This window comes from Tenrec ecaudatus, chromosome 13 (assembly GCF_050624435.1).
Source record: "Tenrec ecaudatus isolate mTenEca1 chromosome 13, mTenEca1.hap1, whole genome shotgun sequence".
In the NCBI taxonomy this organism is placed as follows: Eukaryota; Metazoa; Chordata; class Mammalia; order Afrosoricida; family Tenrecidae; genus Tenrec; species Tenrec ecaudatus.
The window spans coordinates 41452736-41479244 of record NC_134542.1 but is presented as its reverse complement, the minus strand read 5'-3'; the positions used below and the strand labels follow the sequence as shown (position 1 = coordinate 41479244).

At 42.6% G+C, this 26509-nt stretch overlaps 1 protein-coding gene across 2 annotated transcripts in view; it reads left to right on the top strand.

Moving 5' to 3' along the window:
• The first annotated feature begins 11870 nt into the window (after positions 1–11870).
• The window catches only part of PLCL1 (phospholipase C like 1 (inactive)), a 362562-nt gene continuing 347923 nt past the window's right edge, over positions 11871–26509 (top strand). For both annotated transcript variants that reach the window (XM_075529726.1, XM_075529727.1), the window contains exon 1: positions 11871–12399. In XM_075529726.1, coding sequence (XP_075385841.1) covers positions 12154–12399 — 246 coding nt within the window. In that variant the 5' untranslated portion in view covers positions 11871–12153. The remainder of the gene's footprint in view (positions 12400–26509) is intronic.

Below are 26509 nucleotides of genomic sequence, written 5' to 3'. Positions count from 1 at the left end.
GCTGAATTTGGACTGCTGATGCTTCGGTGCTCAGCTCCATGTACTATGTGACGAAGGCTCCTACAGTCCTTGTCTAGAGAGAATCAATAAAGAGCTGCAAAAACAGTAGATTTGCTTTACAGCAACGAGTCTAACGAAATGTTTCCATGTGATCACATTAGTGAATGTCATTAATAACTGGTGATTGGAGGGAAATAGGTGAGAATACAGTGCATGTTACTTTTAAAATTAAATAAGGGCAAATGCTATTTTTCTTAATCACTAGATATGGGGTGAGTGATATCCCCTTTGATTTTAGTTTCAGTCATAGATCACACACCATTTGTTTACAAATTCAGAAAACGAACAAACCTCAAATCCTTTTAATCCATGTTTTGAAGATAAGAAAAATACAAACAAATGGAAAGGTAAACTTTTATTCATATATTTATCTTTCTGAGGTTTAGAATGCACAAAGGTATGCTTGTGAGAAACGTAATGATTCAAAAATTAAAAAAGTATGTGCAACAATTGAACGATAGATTGTTATAGGATTTGTAAGAGCCCCCAATAAAATGATTAATAAAAAATTGTTAAAATTTTTAAAACAAGTAATAGAAATGAGAGTCTGAGAAAGAAGTGTTTGGAATATTTTGCCCAGAGTTTTATTTTATTATTGTGGTAAAATGTATATATCATTGCAAAAGAATATTTGTTAATGCAATAGAATCCACATGAGTGCTGAATTACGTTATTTTCTACTTAATTATTAAGCTCTAATTGTGGTTAGCGGACAGCTTGATGAAAGCCCTACACCCTCTCCCTGTATCATGCAAGGTTTGTTCCCTGTCACCCTATTTCACAGGTTAAATTCCTCTCAGTCCTCTGTTGCTTCACAATGTTTCAGACGTTTCTTGAAATATCCTTTTCTTTTTAAAGTTACCTTTTTGAAAACAATCGTCACAGGATCTGAACAGTTTCACCAGTACAATTTATATACAACAGAGGTTGGCAAAAGTCCAGAGCGTGGTCCAACAGCTGCTGCTCTTCCACCATGGCTAAGAGTGGAGGCTGCTGTATCCATGGTGACCTGCATGCCTCAGTGAGGAAGGTGGGGACTGGAAGATCAGGGGGTTAATGACGGAACAGCCGTGACACTACAACTTGCACTAGAAATTTGGCTTTCACTGGGATTCTTTTTTTTTTAAGTTTAAAGATATACTTTTTATAGCTGTAAAGCAGATAGATTTGTATTGTGGTTAACAAAAGAGGCGTACACCTGAAAACTTAGTTGGAACAAATAGGGCTTAAAAATGAAACCAGACCTTTGACTTTTATGTTAAACTCATTACTATTTCCCCCCCGCTTATTTCAATATTACACTTTGATTCTTCCTACAAAATGTTTAGGATACAATGGAATAAAAGGTCTATCAATGACAGTAACAGTATAGGGCTTAAAATTATATCCTGACCAAAGGACAACAGTGCATTAGAGAAAGAAAGATGAGCCTTTGTTTTCTTGAATGGGTTCTATGATGCTAAAACACATTAATAAACACACCATGTCTTGCCATAATTTGGAGAAACCCTCTCTGCCACCACATTTAGGTGAACTGCACTTGGGGTATGTACCTAGAATTAGAGTGTGGGGGAGGAGCAACCTATTCTGTACTCATTCCTGTGCGGCAAATGTCGAGCATTGAGTGTATATTTGGCTGGACTCTGTACTTGGAAAACAATCCCAGTTGTCAAATAGAGTAACAAGCCTTTGTGGAAGTCTCCCTGCAACCATTCAAGCTGCTTTTCCATAAGTGCTTGTGTGGCTTCTGCACCAGTGGGGAACATCATCATGACATCGACTCCAATTCCAGGGTCCATGTCATAGAAAGTCAACAATACTGACCACCAACTTTAAAAAAAAAATATTTTATTAGGGGCTCATACAACTCTTATCACAATCCATACATATACATACATCAATTGTATAAAGCACATCTGTACATTCTTTGCCCTAATAATTTTCTTTTTTTCTCTTCTTTTAAAAATTTTATTAGGTGCTCATACAACTCTTATCACAATCCATACATATACATACATCAGTTGTATAAAGCACATCCACACATTCCCTGCCCCAATCATTCTCAGAGCATTTGCTCTCCACTTAAGCCCTTTGCATCAGGTCCTCTTTTTTTTTCCCTCCCTCCCCGCTCCCCCCTCCCTCATGTGCCCTTGGTAATTTATACATTGTTATTTTGTCATATCTTGCCCTATTCAGAGTCTCCCTTCCCCCCCTTCTCTGCCGTCCCTCTCCCAGGGAGGAGGTCACATGTGGATCCTTGTAATCAATTCCCCCTTTCCAACCCACTCACCCTACACTCTCCCAGCATCGCCCCTCACACCCTTGGTCCTGAAGGTATCATCCACCCTGGATTCCCTGTGCCTCCAGCCCCCATATGCACCAGTGTACAACCTCTGCCCTATCCAATCCTGCAAGGTAGAATTCGGATCATGGTAGTTGGGGGGAGGAAGCATCCAGGATCTGGGGGTAAGCTGTGTTCTTCGTCGGTACTACCTCGCACCCTGACTGACCCATCTCCTCTCCTAAACCCCTCTATGAGGGGATCTCCAGTGGCCGACACTTGGGCCTTGGGTCTCCAGTCTGCACTTCCCCCTTCATTCAATATGGTATATATATATACATATACATACACACATATATACACATATATCTATTTTTTTTCCATGATGCCTTATACCTGGTCCCTTTGGCACCTAGTGATCGTGCTGGCTGGTGTGCTTCTTCCATGTGGGCTTTTTTGCTACTGAGCTAGTTGGCCGCTTGTTCACCTTCAGGCCTTTAAGACCCCAGACACTATCTCTTTTGATAGCCGGGCACCATCAGCTTTCTTCGCCACATTTGCTTATGCACCCATTTGTCTGACCACCAACTTTTAAAACATTTTACTCTACACACGCAGACTACCCCCTGGTTTAGGCCTCCTGGTAGTGCATCTTAGTCCCAGAATCTACATGGGGTACTTCCTGAGGTGGTGGTGACGATTCCCGGAGACCACGCATCCTGTCCTCATGCAGGTAGTAGAAGTTCCCCAACATCAGACAAGAGAAACCACCACCAGGCACTGAAGGCCACAGGCTGTCATAAAAGGTTTCTCAAACTTATTATCCTTATGTATATTTTTGAAAATGTATTAATCTGAGGAATCTATACCTTTCTAACCAATTCATAACTCGACATTTTTGGTAGGACTTTATTATGGCACTGGTACTTTGCAATAAGGTTAGTTGATTTTTATTTTATTCCTGCACCTTCCTACTTAATTTCTAATATAAAAGAGAAAGGAGTATATTTCAAGGAAAAATCCTTTGAATTTTATGAAGGCATATTTTTGCTTATATTGTCTAATCTGTATATATTTAATATAATATATAGGCCACAAATTACACTATAAATACTTTTTCTCTCTCTGAACCAGCAAATTGAAATAATCACAATGCATGCTGGGGAGTGCTTTGTTTAAATATAAATACAAGAGATTCAGTTGAAAATGCTGTTGTCTTCTCACTGGTTATGGTCAATGAATCTTTAAATGCATCAAGATAATTGACCCTGAATAATGACATCATCTTTCTGACACATCTGTAGATGAGAGGATAAAATACATTTCACCACAAAATGATGAATCAGTCAGACTCTTACTCTTGCTTGGGGTCATAGAAGTCAGGTAACACTGCTGCTAAGAGCTCCACATCTGAAGGAGGGGTTCTTCGGAATAGGCCTCCTCTCCGAGATAGCCGCTGCACTAGTCTCACGAGGCTTTCATTCAGCAGGAGGGTACAGGCTTTGAAGTACCGACTGGGGCAAGCATCCATGTTCCACCTCTTCCTACACATGGGTCTGACTAGAGCAAGCTGCATGACCCTCTTAATCCTCAGATTCCTTATCTGTAAATTATAAAGGGTATTTTGTATGAAATTTTCTGGTACTTTTTTTTGGGGGTTGGTAGGTGCTGTAAAATTGATTCCATCTCCGAGCAGCCCCATGTAACAGAGTAGAACTGCCCCACAGAGTTTTCCAGGCAGGCGATAATCTTTTTTTTTTTTTTTTTTAATTATTTTTTATTTTTTAACAAATTATTGGGGCTGATACAATTCTTTTCACAGTTCATACATATACATACATCAATTGTATAAAGCACATCTGTACAGTCTTTGCCCTAATCATTTTTTTCTCCTCTTTTCTTCATTTACATTTTATTAGGGACTCCAACAACTCTTACCACAATCCATACATATACATACATCAATTGTATAAAGCACACCCATACATTCCCTGTCCCAATCATTCTCAAGGCATTTGCTCTTCACTTAAGCCCCTTGCATCAGGTCCTCTTTTTTTTCCCCCCCCCTCCCTCCCTTTTCCCCCCTCCCTCATATGCCCTTGGTAATTTATACCTCGTTATTTTGTCATATCTTGCCCTATTCGGGGTCTCCCTTCCCCCCTTCTCTGCTGTCCCTCTCCCAGGGAAGAGGTCACATGTGGCTCCTTGTAATCAGTTCCCCCTTTCCAACCCACTCACCCTCCACTCTCCCAGCATCGTCCCTCACGCCCTTGGTCCTGGAGGTATCATCCACCCTGGATTCCCTGTATCTCCAACCCTCATATGTACCAGTGCACAGCCTCTGTCCTATCCAGCCCTGCAAGGTAGAATTCGGATCATGGTAGTTGGGGGGAGGAAGCATCCAGGATCTGGGGGAAAGCTGTGTTCTTCATCGATACTACCTCACACCCTAATTAACCCATCTCCTTTCCTAAGCCCCTCTATGAGGGGATCTCCATTGGCCGACACTTGGGCCTTGGGTCTCCACTCTGCACTTCCCCCTTCATTTAATATAATATATATATACGCATACATATATACATATACACATATATACACATACATACACACACTTATATCTTTTTTTTTTTTTTTTGCATGATGCCTTATATCTGGTCCCTTGGGCACCTCGTGATCGCACTGGCCGGTGTGCTTCTTCCATGTGGGCTTATTTGTTTCTGAGCGAGATGGCCGCTTGTTCACCTTCAAGCCTTTAAGACCCCAAACACTATCTCTTTTGATAGCCGGGCACCATCAGCTTTCTTCACCACATTTGCTTGTGCACCCATTTGTCTTCAGCGATCCTATCATGGAGGTGTGCAGTCAATGATATGATTTTTTGTTCTTTGATGCCTGGTAACTGATCCCTTTGGGACCACTCGATCACACAGGCTGGTGTGTTCTTCCATGTGGACTTTGTTGCTTCTGAGCTAGATGGCCGCTTGTTTATCTTCAAGCCTTTAAGACCCCAGTCACTATCTCTTTTGATAGCCGGGCACCATCAGCTTTCTTCACCACATTTACTTGTTCACCCATTTTGGCTCCAGCTGTTGTGTCGGGAGAGGCAGGCGATAATCTTTACAGGAACAGATCCCCAGGTTTTCTCCCATGGAACCCCTAGGTCAGTGGTTCCCATCCTTCCTAATGCCTCGACCCTTTAGTACAGTTCCTCATGTTGTGGTGACCCCCCCACCATAAAATTATTATTATTTTTTTCATAAAATTATTTTTGTTGCTCATTCATAACTGTAACTGTGCTACTGTTATGAATTGGGCAACCCCTGTGAAAGGGTCCTTCCACCCCCAAAGGGGTCACGACCCACAGGTTTAGAATTGCTGCCCTAGGTGGGTTTGAACGGCTCACTTTTAGGTTTTCAGGTGAGTGCTTAACCATTAGGCCGCTAGGGCTCCGATCAGCACATTGAAAGCAATTAAAATAATAGCCCCCGGCTTTCCCCGGCCCCATTCTGTGATTTTTCTGACGTGTATGTTGTTGTTAGGTGCCATTGAGTCGGTTTCCGACCCATAGCGACCTTACACCAGAATGACGCACTGCATAGTCCTGCACCATCCTCACAGTTCTTCCCATGCCCGAGCTCTTTGATGCACCCACTGCCAGTTTGTTTCACCCTGGGGGCTTCTGTGCTGCTGTGCGGCTGGAAGCTCTGTCACTGGCATGTCAAGTGCCAGCAGGCTCACCCAGAGTGAACAGGTTTCAACAGAGCTTCCAGACTAAGAACAGACAATGAAGACGAACTCGGCTCCCCACTTCAGAGGAAGATGTGGCTGAAAACCTTATGCACAGCTTGGAAGCATTTTCAAATATTGAAAACCTAAACAAAGTGTATGGAAAGTTTTAACATGTTCACGGAATTTTTTTCAGGCCCAGTTGGCCCCCAGGGTTGGAAACCCTGTAGTTGATATAACTTCTCTTTGATTCCAGGATAGATGTTTTAAGTGAGTTTGCTAGACCTCACTAGGTTAGTTGCCTTTCAATCTAAGTCCAGATTTCTAGTAACTTTATTTCTTTTATTGCAGTTGAGTGAATGTTTATAAAGCATATTAATTTTCCATTGAACAATGTATACACATTTTTTGTGATATTGGTTGCAGTTCCTTCGATGTAACAACACATTCCCTTTCTCCCTGGGTGCTCCATTTCCATATGTCCTGCTTCCCTGCCCCTTCCTGCCACCTGAGGTTTGTTGTGGCACAAACATTGCCTTCTTGTCTTTGTATAGTTCGTATTTGTGGAAACAGGACAAGGAAATACCACATGATTTAAAATCAAGAAAGGTATTTACAGGGCTGTCTACTGTCCCCATATTTATTCAATCTGGACCCTGAGCAACTCACCAGAGAAGCTGATTAAGTGAAGAATGCAGTATCAGGCTTGGAGGAGGTTTATTGACAACCTGCGACAGGCAGATGACATCATTTTACAAGCGGAAAGTGAGGAGGGGTTGAAGCACTCGTTAATGAGGCTCAAGGACTGCAGCCTTTAGTGCGGATTACAGCTTCATGTAGAGAAAGCCAGATCCTCACAACTGGACCAACAGGTAACATTCTGCTCAACAGAGAAAAGATTGGGGCTGGCAAGGATCCACAATCAGGGCTCCTGGAAGCAGCGGCCAAGAGATCGGATGACACATTGCAGTGAATAAATCTGCTGCACAAAACCTCTTTAACGTGTACATCAAAGAGGTTACTTTGAGGAGTAAGGCACATCTGACAGAAGCCACAGTACTTTCAGTGGCCTCATATGCATGTGAAAGTTGGACGTTGAATAAGGAAGATGAGAAGAATTGATGCATTTGAATTATGGTGTTGACAAAGAATATTGTCAGTACCATGGAACAAACAAATCTGCTCTTGGAAGAAGTACAGCCAGAATGCTCCTTAGAAGCAAGGCGGGAGTAACTTTGTCTCACTTACTTTGGGCATGTTATCAGGAGAGACAAATCCCTGGAGAAAGGCATCATTTGTAAAGTCCAACGTGAAAAAGAGAAGGACCACGCAGGATATGGATTTACATATTGGCTGCAACAATGAGCCCAAGGATCTCAGTCATTGTGAGGATGGCTCAGGGCCAGGCCGTATTTCCTTTTATTATTACATTGTATGGATTTCAGGTAACGTTAAATTATAAGCACGTTTGCTGGTGTTGCAACTCCGCTCGGATGTCTGCTCTCTCAGGGCATTTTGCACCCTTGAAGATAACTGCGGGCAGTGTCAGAGCCATTTCTCTTTAACCAGAAGTGGTCATTTTGTTCAGTTACACATTATAAAGGTGAAGATTCTGCACAAATATGTTTATTGAGCACCTCCTGTATAGCAGCCCAGCTGAGCTCTGGAAATTGGAGATAAAGAGATGAACAAAATAGACAAGGTCTTTGTGCGCATTGTCCTGGGCCTGGAGTAGGGAGTAGGAAGGTAGAATGCACACGTAAACAATTCTGTGGGCAGGACCGTTTGTTCACAGTGCTAACCTCCCATGAAGAGGACAAAACAATATGAGCAACACAGTATGTGGTGGATCTGGGGGGTGTCTTTTTTGTATGGTGAGATAAGTGGTGACATTTGACTTGTCTATTCAATACTCTTATTCACCACAGGAAGGTTGTTTTATTTATTTAATTAGAATTGCAGACCAGAGTATCAGGAAAAGCCTTCAGCGCTTATGGTAGAAAATGAGAGTATGCAAGATTTGCTAGGTCAAGGTTCAACTATTTTCATAAAATATAATGACACAAACAGTAGCCTTTATGAACAGATGCTGAGAGCGAAGGATTCAATGTGTGCGTGACTGAATGCGAAAAACAGAGAGAGGTAGATCTCGTTTTTGAAGATCACGGACACGTGTTAGCGTTGTTGTTTGGTGCAGTGGAGGCATAGCAACCCTCCTCACAATGGAATGATTGTGCAGTGCCCGGCGCTAGGCCTTCTTCGCAGTTGCTCTTGTTTGATCCCACCGTTGCAGCCACGGTGTCATCATCTCTTTCTCACGGCCCCTCCATTGTACCAAGGATGATGTCCTCTCCAGAACTGCTCTCGCCTGATAACATGCACAAGCACGCGAGATGTAGTCTCACTAGGCTTGTCTCTAAGGAGCATTCTGACTGTACTTCTTCCAAGACAGATTTCTTGGTTCTTTTGGCAGTCCATGTACGTTTATTATTCTTTGTCTACACCAGCGGTTCTCAATCTTTGAGTCATGACCTCTTTTAACAGGGGTTGCCCGATTCACAACAGTAGCAAAATTACAATTATGAAGTAGCAATGAAAATAATTTTATGGTTGGGGGTCACCACAACACGAGGAACTGTATTAAAGGGCCAAGGCATTAGGAAGGTTGAGAACCAGTGGTCTACACCATAGTTCAAGTGCTCTGATATTTCTTTGGTTACATGTTGGAATGTTACCCAAAAGGCCAGAAGTTCAAAAACATCTTCAGGAGAAAGATGAGGCTTTGTACTCCCCTAAAGAGTTACCGTCTTGAGGACTCACAGGGGCAGTTGTATCCTGTCCCATAGGGTCGCTATAAGTCAGAACGGACTGGATAGCAGTGAAATGATTTTTTCCATTTTATTGCAGTGAAATTATTTTTTCTTAGTGTCTAACGTTCACATGCATATGAGGCAATTAAATCAGGTATATCTTACTCTTCAATGTAACATCCTTGCTTTTCAACATTTTAAAGAGGGCTTGTGCTACAGATTTGCCAAGTGTTAGTATAGTGCCACTGATTTTAGTGTTTTGAAAATAAATTATTTTACAATGTTACATAAATCCATGAAATGGTAAATACTTGATGACAGTATTGCGCAATAAGATAATGAGGGAGACATTGCAGTTTTACATTTTCAAAGAACAACCCAAATATGGATTTTTAAAATTCTAGAAACTATTAGGATAACACAGAAAAACGAGGCATAGAAAGCAACAGTAAAAGACAGGAATCAAATGTAGTAGTTGAAAAACCAAAAAAAAAAAAAAAAGCCGAATGTATGTTATTTTTGTTGGGACCAAAACAAAACAACAAAACAATAATCAACTGAAAATGAAACCTATGCCCATCAAATCCATTTTGATTCCTAGCGACCCTGTTGAACAGAACAGAATGCCCCCCATGCGTTTGTTTTCCCAGGCTGTACATCTTTGAAGAAGTAAATGGCCAGATCTTACTCCCACAGAATATCTGCTGGGTTTAATCTGCCCACTTTTCAGCTAGCAGTGCAGGCCGGTTTCCTCCGTAGTACAGGACGGAGTTCTTGAGTTAATGGGGATGAAGGACATGCACGGCTGTTATAAATCTAAGGCACTTCTTACTGCCTTCTTTTACTTTCTGGGTTATAGAGGCAGACACTGCAATAACAGGGTTAAAAAGGAAAATTTAAGTGTGTGATTCCCCACTGCACATTAATACTCCTCTTTCATCTCCCTCAGTGCATTTGCTATTATGGAAGGAATTTTTTATTGTAGTTCCCAAAATTTCGCTAGAGGGTGGTGTTGGCTTTAAAACCAGAGATTGCTAAACTACAGTCAGCTGCTTGCTCTGCATTTATAGCTCAAGAAAAGACAAAGTCACGCCTCCTCACTATTCCCTGGGAACTGGTACCATTAAATCTGAATTCTTTCAAGGAGTGCATTCAGTTCTGACTGTGCAGCCAGAGAGGAGCATGAAAAAGTAGTGAAAAAATGACTGGAAAGGTTGCCTGGCGCAGATTCTAATTTCAGGCACGAACTAGCGAGACAAGAAGTCTCCCTGGACCTTCAGCTCTTTTGTAAAATAAAAGGGCTCTCCTAGATGATCCCTAAATCCCTGTACACATCCAATATTTTGATATTCTAATGAATTCTGGTTCCAAAACAATGAAATAGTTCTCTTCATCTTGGCTATAATGAAGGAACGAGTAAAAACTAAAATTATTAAATTACCAACAGTTAAAATGAAACTGTTAATGTTCATAAATAAGGTTTAATATACATTCTAACATCAAAATGCCTTTAAATGAAAGCACTAGTTTTTTGACCTTTCTCAAGCTCCGGTGAAGTAATTGTTATTGGGCCACGTGTGATCTGTAAGGTCAGCAGTTCAAAAAACCACCAGCTGCTACTTGGGAGAAAGATGGGCTTTCTGCACCCGTAAAGAGTTAGTCTCAGAAACTCGCAGGGACAGTTCTACTCTGTCCTATAGTGTCGGCATTGACTCAGTGACAGTGAGTTTGTTTTTTGAGTTTTTCTCAAGACACCTCTGATAAATCTGGAACTCAGGAACCCAATCCTGAGAGGCAACTCTGGTTGGACATGGCCTTTTGGGACTGCTTTTCTGAAACCAGTAACCAGCATGTCTCGAAGACATTTTTTTTTTTTGCGTCTGAGCATTCTAAACTTAATTTCAGAGACCATGCATAATCCTCAGATAAGTCTCCTCTCCATTTCTAGTTTGCCTCGAATGAGCAAAACATGTTTACATAGGATAATCTACAGAAAGAGATTATCAAAAAGGGATGTTTTAAGACAGGGCCTAAGTCCCCCATCTCTTTTCCCTTGTGTTTAGTAAACTTTCATCATCTGTACTTTATTAAAAAAATTTTGTTACTCTGCAAGGGGATTTAGCTGGTTCCATTTCCCTTCCCTCACCTCTTTTATCTGACTCTTGTATTTATTCGCCTCGTAGAGTAAACCGAGAATCCTTTCATGGAACCTGAAGCAAATTATTCAACTCCAGGGTCCCAGTAAGCCCTAGTTGATCTCTGCCTGGACTTGACTTCTAAGGGTTGGCGCGAGCGCCTTCAATTACCCTCTGAGGAGGCGAAGCTGCCCTCACCTCAAAGACTTGGACTTCAAGGCTCAGCACTTTCTTTCCATTGGCTCTGATTTGCAGACAAAGATCTTTCTCTCTCCGGATTTGGCTACATCTGCTGGCTCGTTTTGAATATCAAAACTTCCTAAAATATACACACAGCCTGCGGGTGCGCATCCCTCGCGGGCGGGTGGGCGCGCGCGCGCGCGAGCACACACCCACCGTCGCTCGAGTACACTAAGCCCGCGGGCCGGCTGCGGGTGCAGCACGCATTCCATTCTCCGCGCCAGGGCACGCCCCTGCGCGGTGGCGATTGGTCGAGCCGAGCCCCCTTCGGCGCGCCGAGCCTCCTGAGAGGCCCCGGCGCCTGCCAATCCCCAAGGGCTGTCAAAACAAGCCTTCCCTCCCTGTCACAACAGAGCCGAGGGGAGGCCGCCGCCGCCGCCGCCGCCGCCGCCTCCTCACTGCCTAGGGCCGCGGCGCCGCTGTCCCCGGGCAGGTGGCGGATACGCCGGGCCGCGGGCGCCGGCTCGGGTCACCCCGCGTCCGCGCGCGTCTCGGCCCCGGCGGCCGCGCGCCCTGCGCCTTTTGTCTGGCGCCGAGCAGGCGTTTGCAGAACATTTCGGACACCTCCTTTTCGCCTCTTGCTCGCTCCGGCTCCCACCCCCTCCCCAGCCCTGGGCCGTCCCCCGCCGGACTGCCGGCCTCCTGGACCCAAGCCCGCCGACGTCTCCGCCCGTGCGATGTCTCCTCTCCAGAAAGTTGCCGCCGCCTGCTCCTCCTCCTCCTCTTCCTCCTCCGCCACCACCACCTCCTCCTTCTCTTCTTTCTCCTCCTCCTCCTCCTCCTCCTCCTCCGGGCGTTGAAACAAAGTCTGGCCGAGCCGCCTCCCGTTTCAGGAGCGCGCCGGTGCTCGGTGTTCGGCGGCTGCACTCCATCCCCCCGGGAGCCCCGCTTGGGTCCCGCCATGGCTGAGGGCGCGGCTGGCAGGGACAGTCCGGCGCCGCCCGACTCCGCGGCGGCGGGCGAAGACGACCCCCGGGTAGACCCCAACGCCGCCCCTGCGGACGGCTTGGCAGTGGGCGCCGCCGGCCGGGGCCGGGACCTCCGGAGCGGGGCCGCCCCGCCGAGCGCCGCTGGGGCCCCGGCGGACGGCGAGGCCAGCCTGCTGGAGGCGGTGCGGGCGACCCCCCGGCGCAGCAGCATCATTAAGGTAAGGCGGCAGATGCACGCTCGCGGGGGGCGTCGCGGGCTAGTATTGTTTGCTCCTTCCAGTGCTCTTCATCACCCAACCTTCCTGCCTCGTCCGGAGGTTCCCAGGCCGGACTCGGCGTGAGAAGCCGAAGTGACTTTTTTTTTGCCCTGGGAACGGAGGAAAAGTTCCGCTCTGCCACTCGGAGCGGTGACAGATGCCTTCCCTCCTTTCCCCGCAGGCTTCGCCAGCCCCTGGGGGCGGGAGGCAGCGCGCTCTCCGGGCGAAATGCAGACACCACTGGTCGGTTGCGCACCGGTCTCCCGAGCCGAGCCCGCTTTTTCTGCGTGGAACCTCAAATGCTCAGATTATCCTCGGATGGGGGCTGAGGGTGGGAATCGTCTCTTGGTTCAAACGGTCCTGAAATTCCCAGAAACACGAAGTTTGCCGATAGGCAGGCAGTTTCCAGTGAACCTTTGCAACAAAGTACAGAGTGACGGAAACCACAGTTCCTGCGCTGCAGAAAGCGCAGCACAATCAATGCCTCAAGCCTCATCCTCTGACCTTGTGGTTTCCTCCACATCCAGGAAAAAGCTCCCGGCCAGACCCAGGCAGACTTTCTCCCCATTGAGTTAGCAAGACAGTTGTAGCTCCCCACCCCCAAGTATCTTTTTGTCTACCTTCCACTTGAGGCTTGTTTCTTCTCGAGATTTCCTATTTTGGGTCCATAGCTTCGGGTGTGGATCTCCTGGAAGTAAGAGTCCTTTGACTGGCTCTGGAAAAGGGTCTCGACATAAATGCATGCAAGTAGTAGTGCCAATGTGAGATTAAAATCGATCTTGACAGAGAAGCCTGATTCTCAGAATCGGTGTGAAACTGCTCGTAATAAAAAAAGCAGAGACGATAATGGCTTGCTTTCTTGATAATGGCTTGGAACTACCTCTCAACTGACTTGGTGCGCGGATACATTCAAAGCCCCTGTCTGGTCTCTTCCCCAAGCTATCAATTGGAGCCGCAGCACCAGTGAGGGCAGACTTGGTCCCCAGCAAATCCACTTAGCTCCAAGTAATGGTCTGCTCTCCGTCCACATTGGCACATGGATGTTGAAAACCAACAAGGAGCATTCGATATTAAAAGAAGAGTGGGTGCTAGTTGCAAATGATTTGTAATAGTTTCTGTTACTGTGTTGCTTTTAGATTGTGAGAAAAGGGGTATACTATTCTGGGTGCAAATTTGGATTAAAGGCAGTCTTTTTTTTAAAACTACACGTCAGAAAAGCATATTACTTTGAAATGTAAAACTGTTACAGTTAGAAAGGAAATGTATGCATTTTGGAGTCTAAGGTATTGATGGCTGTGTGTAGTGAAGACAGGCGTTGCAGGGTAACTTATCTGATGAGAAAAAGCAGTGGATTCCATAGTGTTGTGAAACAAAACAAAACAAAACAAAACATGGAGTATAAAGGCTGTCAAAGTTTTACCAGTAAATCTGCCATTTCCCCATCGTGCTAGAGTCTCAAGAAGGTTGGTACCAGGTAATGGTGCCTCTTGTTTTGAAGTTTCTCTTCATGACAAAAAAGGAAGGAGGCAACTGAGTATCAACTTGACCTTTTCTCTATATAGCAGCAAATTAAATATTTAGTAAATGGGCTTTAATATTTAAAGACACTACAAAAAGAAGTGAATTCAAAATAGTAATATTATGGAGTCTTAGTGAAAAGTAATACATGCATAATCATAGCCTCTCCAACCTTTCTCCCACCCCCCACATACATGTCCACCAGTGGCTGTAGCATTTCTTACATGAGCATATCTTTTTGTAAATATCTTTGCATATATTTCTATATGAAACTTTGATTCATATATTAACTATTGAAGCTCATGATTTATATAGTAGAATTTAAAGTATCTCTTCAAGTTTGTTTCACACATTTTTGGTGCTTAGAGGGTCTTTGTGATGAGTTGTGTAATCTTCAAGGTGACCAGGTAGGTCATTTGTGGATAGCCGTCCTTGTGTCTGTCCCTAGAGGCTTTCATTCCTTTCCAGTGGGGCAATAGGCAGGTGGGGTGCCAGGTTCCAGATCCCTCCCAGAGATCAAGGAAGGACCTTTCTTTTGATTCTTCCTGAATCTACTGTTCCGTGGCTTCTTCACTTGCTGTAGTGACATGGGAGTTTCCGGGAAGAGGTCTAAGTTGCATAGTAAGTGCATAGCACATATTCTGTGAGAAGAGAATACTTTCTACAACTTCTGACAGCTTTTTATACTTGGCATTGGAACACAAAAATGAAAGACCTTAAGAGATTTATGTGAATCAGAACAATACAATGTTATCCTAAACATCCATAATGTACTATTAATTGATATTCATAATCATAATTCTGAACCACTAAAAGGTTATGAATTACCAAATACTAAATGAATTTTAGCTTAATTTGCGGTTTTATTTCTATTTTAATTATTTGAGTGCAATTTTTCTATTAACTTGACTTTTAGATAAATCAGAATAGGACATTCCTCTATCATGCTAGAAAACAGATTGTCTTGTATATTAAATAAAAGGAATGTTTTCAGTAAATCTGCCCTCCCTAATTTGTGAAAACATGTGTTTAGTTGAGAAAACAATTTCCTTCTGAGTGGCTGAAAACAATGATGGCATTTATCTTTATACATCTTCTGAAAGTCTTTTTAGAAGGGTATTGTGTTTATTCTCCTCTATGTCCAAACCTGGGCTTAACATTTTTAATGTGTGAGTTAGACTAGGTTCTCTATATTCCTTCTACCTTTTTTCTATGCTCTTTGTTGTGATTATGGATTGATGGTGTGATGTGTTTTTTGAAAGTGCATTATTATCTATCACAATAATGTAATAGAGTTCATCTTAATTGCTTCTTGATGACTTTTGGTTTAAAAGGACAATTATGTTTAGGGTTTCTAAAAAAAGTTATGTTTATAATTGCTGATATCTGAAAATTATGCACAATTCTGCTTTTAACATATTTCTAATTAAGAAGTTAGACACATCTTCTATTTGCTGCTTGATGTCACCCTTATAGAATTAAAAATATTTGACATTTAAAAATATAATGCTTGATGTAATTGATGTATGGATTAAAAAATAATTTTATTGGGGTCTCATATAACTCTTATCATAGTCCATACATACATCCATTGTGTCAAGCACATTTGAACATTTGTTGCCATCATCCTTCTCAAAGATGTATGGATTGTTATAAGAGCTGTAAGAGCCCCCAATAAAATGATCTTTCAATAAAAATATGTAGTGTACAGTTCCATAATTTTGTAATATTCTACAACAAGACAGCAGTCTAACTTATTCAGTATGCTCAATTGTGGGGACTGAGGCACACATGGTTTAGAAAGCGCAGGTACTTTTTCCTCTACTACGTGAAACAGGTTGAAGGCTCTACTTTTTCTCATTTCCCTTAAATTCTAGGTAAGTCTGAATTCTCTAGGCAAAGAGTAGAAATTATCACTTGAATCTCATGGACGTAAGTTGAGGGATGAAGATAGCAGATCTTTATGATGCAGCTTAAGTTATGGTTTCAGTGTTTCCATGTCTCAGTACTTCCTATCGTGGCCCATCTGACTCAGTAATGGGACGTGGGGTGATCTGCAGCTTCAGAAGATGTGCTTTGGCTACCTGTTGAGCCACATCACAATTACAGTGGGAGGGGAATGGACTATGAGTCAGGAGGTGCCCAGGAGGCAGTGGTGTTGGTTCAAACTTACCACCTTCTCAGAGAAAGATATGGTTGGCTGTTGGCTTCCATATGGTTTGGTACAGCCTCGGACATCCTACGGAGCAATTCTGCTCGGTCCTACAGGGTCACTAGGACTTAGAATAGACCCAGTGGCATCAGGTTTGGTTTTGCCCAACAAATTAGGCACTAAACTGAGAACTTTCATGCATTATCACACTTAATTCTCAGGGGAAATAAATTCTCAAAAGCAGGAGACGGAAGCACAGAGGGCTGTTGATGAACTGCGGAGTTAGGACTCCAACCCAGGTCTGCTTCATCTGAGCTGTGCTGGATCTGCCTATGCTGTCTCTCAGATGCAGAGTGCTCACAACAATACATCTTTTCCAAGTCAGAAATGACTTGAACTTATAAGAGGGAGACCGAGAATCAGACTCTGGGGCCTTGAAATTTATGGAGGAAAAGGATCCTCTTTTGTTTTGCTCTCCCTTTCCTACTTTAGAGCCCTTGGAAGACAGTGACTAGAAAATCAAACTCAAGAAACTCTTGCCATTGAATCAATTTTGACTCAGTCACCCTATGGGACTGTGTAGAACTGCCCCTGTAACATAACTCTGTAAGGGACTAGGAAGCCTCATCTTTCTCCCACAGATCAGCTGGTGGTTTCAAACTTAAGACCTTGTGGTTAGGAGCCCAGTACGCAACCCATGATGCCACCAGGGCTCTGAATCCAGAAAAGGATCACAAACTGCCCATTTGCTTAGCGTTGCCGTGTATTTTGAAAGGGAGCGCAGTTTGGCAGGAGTTCTATTTGGTGTCTGTCTGTGGAGCTCACACCTGTTGTTTCATACCAGTCTAGCTCCCCCTGGGCTCCGCCAGAGAGCTGAGTGTGTGGATGGTTGTCTTCATCTTATAAGCTGCTAACAGAGAGAACAAGATTCTGGGCCTTAGGAATATGTACCATTCTAAGGGAATGATGACATATGGAATCTGACGTTGAACTCTGAAAGCATTCCCCCACCCCCACCCCCATCAGAGGTACTTATGAAGGAAATTAAGGACAAATGAAAATTTACTTAAAATTGTAGGTGCACTGAGATACATAGAGTTTTGTAGATTGGCCTGGGAATGAACAGAAATTGATAGACTTATTTTTTAGGGATGAATTTGGAGGGGGAAATCTGATCCTGTAGGGAATCTGACTACTCTGTTCTGTAAGGGCAGTTGTAAGTGTGCACTGCGGGGTATGTTGGGGCTGTTTCCCCAAGTTATGATTCGGTGATACAAACAGCATCAAAGCTCGTAGGTGGATTGTTCTATTATTCCAGCTGCTTCAGGCAATGTTGACCTTCTCTGGGATTGCCACAGCAGCCCGGCCACATTTCACCCTCGAAGTGGCACTGCTCATTGGGGTACGTTTTGGTACAATTTCCTGTTGTACCTCTTGATAGAATTATGTCTATAGTTTGGCAATAGAGGGTTAGTGTATTTTAATGCAAGGTTTCAGAAGTGCCTGTTGATGTAGTAAGGAGCCTGGTGTTATAGTGGATTAGGCATTGCTCTGCTGGCCATAAAGGCAGCAGTTCCAACCTACCAGCCACTCCAAGGGAGAAAGATGAGACTTTCTGCTTCAGTAAAGCTTTATCTATTATCCTGCCAGAAGCCAGTTCTAGTCTGACCTATAAGGTTGCTGTGAGTGGAAGTGGACTCGATGGCAGTGAGTTTGGTTTTGTGTCTGGTTGATGTAGTAATATTTCCTACTACTCTTAGAATCTACACTCTGTTTTCCTTTTTGAAAAATATATTAAGGTTGGAAAAAACCTGTAAGTTAATTACACAGCTATTGAAGGGTTAAGGACACATTGCAATTAAGTCTGAATAGTTGTTTTCCCAGTCTTTCCTCCCCCCTTTTTTTACAGTAGAGAAAACAGGTAATTAGATTTTGTACACTAAAATGTCAATTGAACATTTATTGCCAAGTAACACCTAAGGCACAGCAAGGCTTTATGAGAAGACACCGAGAGATAGCCAACTTTGCTGCTGAACAAACAATCCATTAACTGCTTCCAGGTAATGTTCAAACAGCTGAGCAGACAATGTCTGAGGAGTAACTCAATGAAAGAAACACAACCTTTCCGGCTCCCTCAGTGATTTCTGTTCACCGTCAATAACAGCATTAAACAGGAGTTCATTTTCAGAAGCTATGTCTGAGCTGAAATCTGCATATTTGGTCTTCCTACCTTTCCCCGTGTCACATCCTGATTTAGTTTCTGAGGCAGGCATCGTACCAAACACATAGACGATGGCTATAGGTGCATACACGTATCTAATTTAGAATTATATATATATGTATATGTATCACCATGAGCTATGGGTCCTGTATTCAGTTTTGCCATTTGGTCCTTTCTCAAAGATGCCCCTAGGGTTTTCATTGGCTGATGACTCAGATGTACATTGCCAAGGCCCTCTGAGTGACCACAAACCTCAAATCTGTCACCAGTCCCGTGTGTGAACCGCTGGCACTTACTAAGCACTTCAGATGAACTCACTTATTTCATCCTCACAATGACTGTACGAGGTGGATCTTTTTATTGCTATTCTCACCTTTACAGATGAAATCAACTCACTGTTGTGGAGTTGGTTCTGACTCATGGTGACCCTATAGGACAGGACAGAACCGCCCTCGTGGATTTCTGAACTGTAAATCTTTATGGGAGTAGAGAGCTTCATCTTTCTTCCATCGATCAGCTGGTGGTTTTGAACTGCTGACCTAGCGGTTAGCCGCCCATTTCGTAACCCACCACACCACCAGGGACCATTAAATAATTTACCTACTGTCACCTAGCTAGTAAACAGCAGAGCCGGGAATTGGAGGCAAATAGTCTAGCTCTAGTTTGCTTTTAACCTTCATGCTATACTATCTCTTAAATAGTATTGATTTAAACCGTAGGTGGAGTGTATGAAATAGCAGATTTTTTATTGTTACCTTGAACAATAATATTTTTTATTGTTTAGCTGACAAATAAAAATATTTTATTGATTAACTGACAAATTAAAAAAAAGATTCTGAAGTTTTTTGAAACTCTTGCAAGGATTGTTTGAATACTTTCCCCCTCCTCCCTCAGTTTCATAGCTTGTCACATAAAATGCCCTGGACCTTTCATTAATGTAATAGTATACTCTGCTTTTTCTAGAATGTGTGAAACACCTGCCAATGTGTTCTGACTCCTTGGCAGCGTTAGCACCAGCACCATGAAGGAGGCGCTCATGGTCTAACGCTGGAGTAAATTATATGGGTTAAAGATGAAGTGTTACTTAAGCATTGCAGCTTGGTATGTTTTATTTTATACATTGATCATTTGTCTCCCAGCATCAGTAACTCAACCAGGAGTCTCTGAGTTTCCAAACGAAGGAAAATGCAATCTTGTTAATTGTTGATGTGTATGCTATATGATTCTGTTTTCCTCCAATTTGTGTGTGTGTGCGCGCATGTTTTATGTGTATTTTTGGGAACTTTTTATTGTGATTTCGGTGAAACGTCACAGAGCAAATGAACTTGCTACCTAATAATTTGTACACATTTTGTTTGTGACCTTGGTCGGAATCCCTTCTATGGAAGAGCTGCCCTCCCACTTCTCCCTGGGCTCTCTGTTCCCATCCATCCTTTCTTGCCTGTCACACCCGGATTTAGTTGAGGACGTCAGAATGCCTTACACACAGGAAAAGATGGCGATTTCTAATATATTGTCCAATTACTTAATTCCTATTTGAGGGGCAGGTGGTAAAAATTTCAAAGTCCATATTTGGGAATCTCAAATATATGATGTTGTCACAGAATTGCGGCCTTTATAGCAGGCTCGATGCTAGAGGTAAGAAGCCCATTCTGCCAAAGGAGGCTAGCCTTCATCATCTGGAGACCAGCCAGGTGCTCAAGGCACACTGTACATCCGGTTAATTATCTGTAAACAGTTAAGTTAAATAATTGAAAGGATGGATTTCTCCTTGTCCTTTCAATTTTCTACTGCAGCATTTAGACAATATAGTATTTGGTCACATTATCTTAAAGTTGATTTTTTTGGAGGGTTACAAAAAAGATATCCTCACCCATCTAAACCTTTAGAAACATCGTTTTTTTAAAATTCTTTCTTGTGCTTATCAGTGGTTCTCAACCTGTGGGTTGCAACCCCTTTGGGGGTCAAACAGCACTTTCACAGGGGTCGCCTGATTGATAACAGTACCAAAATGACAGTTAGGAAGTAGCAATGAAACTAATTTTATGGTTGGGGAGTCACCATAACATGAGAAGCTGTATGAAAGGGTGGTGGCGTTAGGAAGGTGGAGAACCACTGGGTTAGATAGTATAGAATCATGTGAACTTTTGGATAAATGTTGTGGTATGTGGCTTTGCATTTGTGTGTGTTCATAAGTGCACACTAGAGACCCTGATGGTCAGAAACCAAGACAGTAGGAGACTGTTTGATTGTTAGCTTTCTGATCCATATCTAGTCTGATAGTCTTTATCCCCAAAGCTTATCCCCAAAGTAACTAGATGGATTGTGAAAAGTCACAATCAAAGAGGGTGGTGGTGATGTTTGAGCAGAACTGAATTTTTTGCAGGGGAGTGGAGACGAGAAAGAGAAGGGTCAAACTAAGCGAGAGAGGAATGGAGTGTGATGGGACTGTATTTGTAAACCCTCAAACTTCAACCCACTGCCGTTGAGCGGATTCTGACACAAAACAACGCACGGTGGCCCTTACGGGATTTGTGAGGCTGCAGGTATTTACAGTAGCAGGCAGCTTCATCTCTTTCCCAAGTAGCAGCTGGTCACTGAACTGCTGACCTTGTGGTTGGCAGTCCTTTGCTTGCCAATGGCACCACCAAGGTAAATGGCTGTCTTTTGGTACCCGAGTAAGTATTTATTCTTCTGGATCATTCTGCCATGAATTGTACATTTTGGGATTTTATGCCTCCCCCCCATGTTGATGGCTTTTAGATCATCTGGAGACCCTTTAAAATTAATTTAACCCCCTGCATTGTAACTAAAGGACAATAACAATTGTGGGTGGGAAGCCATTTGAACCTAGGCATTCCTGGGAACATCTAGGTTTGGTCTAGTTGGTTGGTGGGGATTCTTGACAACAACGGTAAACAATGTCTAAATTGCTGTTTTCTAGGCCTGGCCCTAGCCAGGCATGAGAAAATTCTCCAGGTTCTGCTCTCGCCACGGTGGCTGACCAATGCAGATAGGATTCCAGATAAAAGAGTAATCCTAGAAATCGGTGTGATCACCAAGCCATAATCAGAAAAGAGGATGCTTTTCCAGACAGACAAAGATTTCCTGTGGTTCTAGGTGTGGGTAGATTTGGTTTAAGAGGAGCCTGTATTTTAAGTTTTCCGTCAAGTGGTACTTTGCTTTGTCCTGATGACTAATGTGTAAAATTAACTGTTTATTTCCCCCTTTCAACTTCCGTGAATATTTTCCCCTAGAAGAATCATATTGTAGAAGCTCAGTCGCAAAATACACAGTTACCTGGGCCCCAGAGAGGTCATTAGTCCCATTTAATGTGTGCATTGCTTGTGCCAGTCATGGTCTCCTGGTCTCTCTGGCAGTGTGAGCTATTTGCAGTAAGAGCAGGGCCCACGGCTTCCTCAGTGCTGCAGGAGAGAAGGGTCATTTGTATGTTATGCCATGTCATAGAGAGCCAGTTGCTACCCGGAGCTGTGGATAATGAGAGCAGCTTGTTAAATGTTCTGATGTTTGCATAAATCCTGTTAAAAGCCAGAAGAGAAGAACTATTCTCTGTTAACAATGGGATCAACTGAAAATGTACTGGGGTTGGTGGCAAAGATCATATGTTTAAAGGATGCTGGAATAATACTTTAAAAAAGATTTGACACAGATATTAGATGTTTATTTATACTACATGAGCATATGTAGCTGTTAACTGTTTTACTTCCCTTCTTCTGGACGTTAGTTTTTGACAAAGCAGCGGGTTTTTTTTCCCAGAGTGGGGAGGTGGGATGGGAAAGCACCCCCTAGATTTAATTGAGGAAGTGTTCTAGAAAGTTTAGTGCCAATAACCTCTTCTAGAAGAGTACACAGCAGTATTCTCTCCATTTATCAGCTATGTCTTTGCTTTGAACAGAGAGGAAATAAATTAGAAATTCTCCTGTAAACACTAGGAAATTGTCATGTCCTTTGTTTATTCTAGCCTCATCTCACTCACTGTACAAGGGAGAAATCACATTTAGACTTTACTTGCTTCTTCTATAGTTCCCTATGAAGTGTTAGGCGCATAGCTGATTTATTTCTCTCCTCCAATCGAGCCAAGATAACTCACTTTCTTTCACCTTTCTGAAAGGATCTTTGGCCTGAGTTAATGTGGTCTACAGTTCCTGGGTTCACTTTTACTTACTGGGAACTGAAATCTTTGAGAGACAGCTTGGACAGGGAAGAGGACACAGACTGGAGAGTTGGGACCTTGGCTTTGTTACTTACTGTGTGATCATAAGCAAATTTTAAAATATTTCTGAGCCTCAGCTTCTTCATTGGTACAATGAAATTGTATTACCTGTTCCACAAGCTTGGGCTGGAGGTGATGAATGTAATATAGCTAAAATCTTATAGGTATGTAATAAGAGGCAGTAGTGGCTGTTTTTTGGAGAGGTTATACTTACAAAGGAGACAATTTGACAATCCATTTATCTAGCAGATCCTATAATAAAAGTTCTACACATTGGCTAGCAATGGAAATTCTGTAAAAATTTTACAGTGGTGTTTATATATCCTGTAAAAGAATCAGAGGCTTTTAGTTCCTTCTGGGTGACTTTTCAACAAGCCACACAGCAGCCTTGTATCACGGTTAGAAGAAGCAGTCTTATCCGTCACCACCATGACTTAATCAAAGCATGTATGACATTTTTAAATCAAATTACACTTCAATATCTTAAGATGCTCTGCCCAAAATATCTTCACAGTGTGTGAATATGGGCCAAGTCTGGCTTCTGAGTCTTGCCACCTACTTATAACTCCTCTTGTGAGACACACCTAAAAGGAAAATCATATTAGCTCCTCAAGTAATTATCCATAAAGAAGCTGTAGTTGATTTTAGCTCTTTCAAATAATGAAAATTCAGTTGACGTACAACAATAAACAGCTCAGAGAGGGGAAGAATGTGGGTCTTGTGTGTGGTTAGCTGATGTTTTATATCAAATCTTCAAACATATGTTTATTATCTTTGTTGTAGTGCCAAGACTATTGTAGTGCCAAGACTATTTGACTATATTAACATTCTTTCTAGCAATATTAATCAATTTTGTCTTCACTATAATACATTTGGCAAAGGCACTTTTCATGATTGAACATTCATTCATCTGGTCATTGACTCCTCTTATACCATGACAAGATTAAACTTAGCTACATAGAGATTCAGTGGTGAGGCGGACACACCCTATACCCAATGTATTGAAACTATAGTAGGTGCTGTGACAGGGATATCAGTTTGAGATTGTCAAGGATTTGGATCCATGATCAACTCCCATGGAAACAACAGTTGGGAAATCAAGCAGCATATGCATTGGGACAATATTCTATAAAAGACCTTTCTAAAGAACTAAAGCGCAAAGACATGTCACTTTGAGAACTAGAATATGCTTGCCTCAAACCATGGTATTTCCAATCACCTCATACACATATGAAAAACGATGGGACAACGCATAAAGAAGACTGAAGAAGATTTCATGCCTTTTGGGGTACAGAATATTGAATATGGGTAGACTACCAGAAGAGTGAACAACTCTGCTTGGCAGAAATACATCTGGGATGCTCATTTGAAAAGAGGATGCAAGAACTCATCCCGCATGCTTGGAATGTTATCAGGAACTGCCTCTTACTGCCCCAAACCATCATGCTTGGTAAAGAAGGAGGTCAATAGGGAAGTGGAAGACCCTCCCTGAGACAGCAACAGGCTCAAACAGAAACATCTGTGAGAATGGTGAAGGACCAGGGTTTCCTTCTGTTGCATACCGGGTTAACATGAGCCAGAACCAATTCTCTGGCACTAACAACCACAATGACCGCCATAGTAGCGACAGCAACAACAGAGTTATAGTTCTGAGCTCCACATAGGTATAGGTGCTTGAACATGTTTACTGGCTGAATGAGCAGATCCAGGTCCGTTTATCTGTTTTGTTGCAGTGTGGTAGCTATATAATCATTTGTCAATTTGAGGATGAAGAGTGTAGGGGTGGAGTCTAGCTTGTCAATCAGGTCATAGCTAATGAGGCCTGTGTGTGGGCATGGCCGTCTCCTGAGAATTCTGGGAAATCTGGGACTTCCTCCTTGGAGGTGGGAGACACTTCTCTTTCTGCCACTCCCTGGGAAACATAGCAGCTGACAAGACACAGAGACCCACCCTGATGCAGAGACCCCTGCCAGCGCTGAGATGTTTCCAATGACACTGGATCCAAAGACTTTCTACCCACTGGCCTGTGATCTACATTTGGTGTCATTGCATGTGTTTTGTGAGTCTGAAGAGGACTTTATAGATTGAAATCTGACATATGGGCTAATGTTGGACTTCAGGACTTGATCTGGACTGGGCTGCATGTTTTCTCAATGTTCAATTGCTCTTATATATAAATCTCTTTCTTATACACATATGAGTGTCTCGATGAATTTGTTTCTCTAGTCTACCCAGACTAACACAGTCTCCAAATTTATTCTTCCTCTGTTATCCATCGCATGAATGACCATCCCATTGTCATTGCTAATACCATGGGTATCGTTTTTCTGTTCCTGATGCCACACATCTATCTGTTCAATCGCATTTTCTCTTGGCCTGCATTTCTTGAACAGTGCTCCATGCGCCTCTGGTTCAGACTACTTCCACAGGCTGCTTCTTATTTCAGGCATCTTTCGAACTACTCTTCTTGCCTCCAGCCACTTTATTTTTTGCCTTATCCAGATCCAGAAGAGCAGAGAGAGTCTTATGTCTCAACAGGCAGATGTAATTGTGTAATTTTTCTCCTTAAAACGTTTCGAGGCTTTACCAGTGCCACCAGTGCAATGTGGGCCCCACTTACCTTTTCAGTCGCATCTCTGACCTTTTCCTCCCCTCTTGCCTTCTAGGAAATGAGCTTATAGAAAGCACAAGACATTTCCTAGCGCTGCTCCATATGTGCTCAAGTCCAAACCACGCTCACTGCCACTGTGTCAATTCCGACTCACAGCGAGTGACCCTGTAGGACAGAGAAGGCTTGCCCTTGGGGGTTTCCGGGACTGCAAATATATATATAAGAGTAGAGAGTCTCTCCTTCCTGAGAAGAGGCTGGTGAATTTGAACTGTTGACTTCGTGGTCAGCAGCCCCATGGATATCCCCGAGGCCCCCAGGGCTCAGTCTGTGTTTGCCAGTCTCCTTATTATCCACGTGCCTTCTCTGAAAGTGGCACAAGAGGGGAGACGTTTTCAGGAGCACAAACAGAAGGAAGTAAGAAAGGAGAGGTTCACAACGTTGTCAAGAGGATATAACTTAGGCGCCAGAAATTAAATTGTGTAGTAAATATCATGATAAAAATTAAGAAGTTGCTAAATTCAAATTCTCTTGAAAAGGATTGTTTGCTTGGTCTTGAGAAATAGTTTAGTATATGAAAAACTTAGTATTTAGACCTTAAATTTATTGTTTCCCAAGATTATGATCTAGTTTGAAAAAGTGTTCAGAAATGCAGTCTTTAAAGCTTACATTGTTTCCCAGAGTCCCACAAATGATCATGGTACTGTTGCAAAGTGTTTATTTGGCTACAGAACTTCCTGAAATTGTGATTTTTAGTCAATGGAATATGATGACTCACAGGGAATATAACTGGTTTTGTTTTTACTTCTGATCATAATCTTTTCTTAGTCAAAAGTCTCTGTTCTATTAATCTCATATATTAGGAAACATGTTTGTTTATAAGGGAGAAAAAGTTAATTTAGTAACTTTTCTGTGACTTGTATGACAAATACTATTATTAATAGCTGGAAGTTGAATCATTTAGATCATGCTTTAGAGATGAATAGGGAAAAATTGCCAATACTCTTTATTGTGTTATCATTTGGGTTGGAAAGTCAATTTTCAGTAGTTTGGGAAAAACAGGCTTTTGAAAAATATCAGTCTTTCAGCAATGTTTAAATTAACTGTTTTTTTAATAAAACCATTTGAAGAGATTGGTTGGTTCATCTGATGGCTATTGTCAGACAGCTCTGGGATAGTGTCATTGACACCCAAAGACTTTAAAAAAATGTTTTTCCACTATTAAAATTATCCTCAAGTTTCAAATGGAATGAAATTGACAGTAAATTGTGCTTTTAAACTGTATTCAGAGTTTCATTTTTTTTGCTGAGTTTAATGTATATGCTGTATTTAGAATTA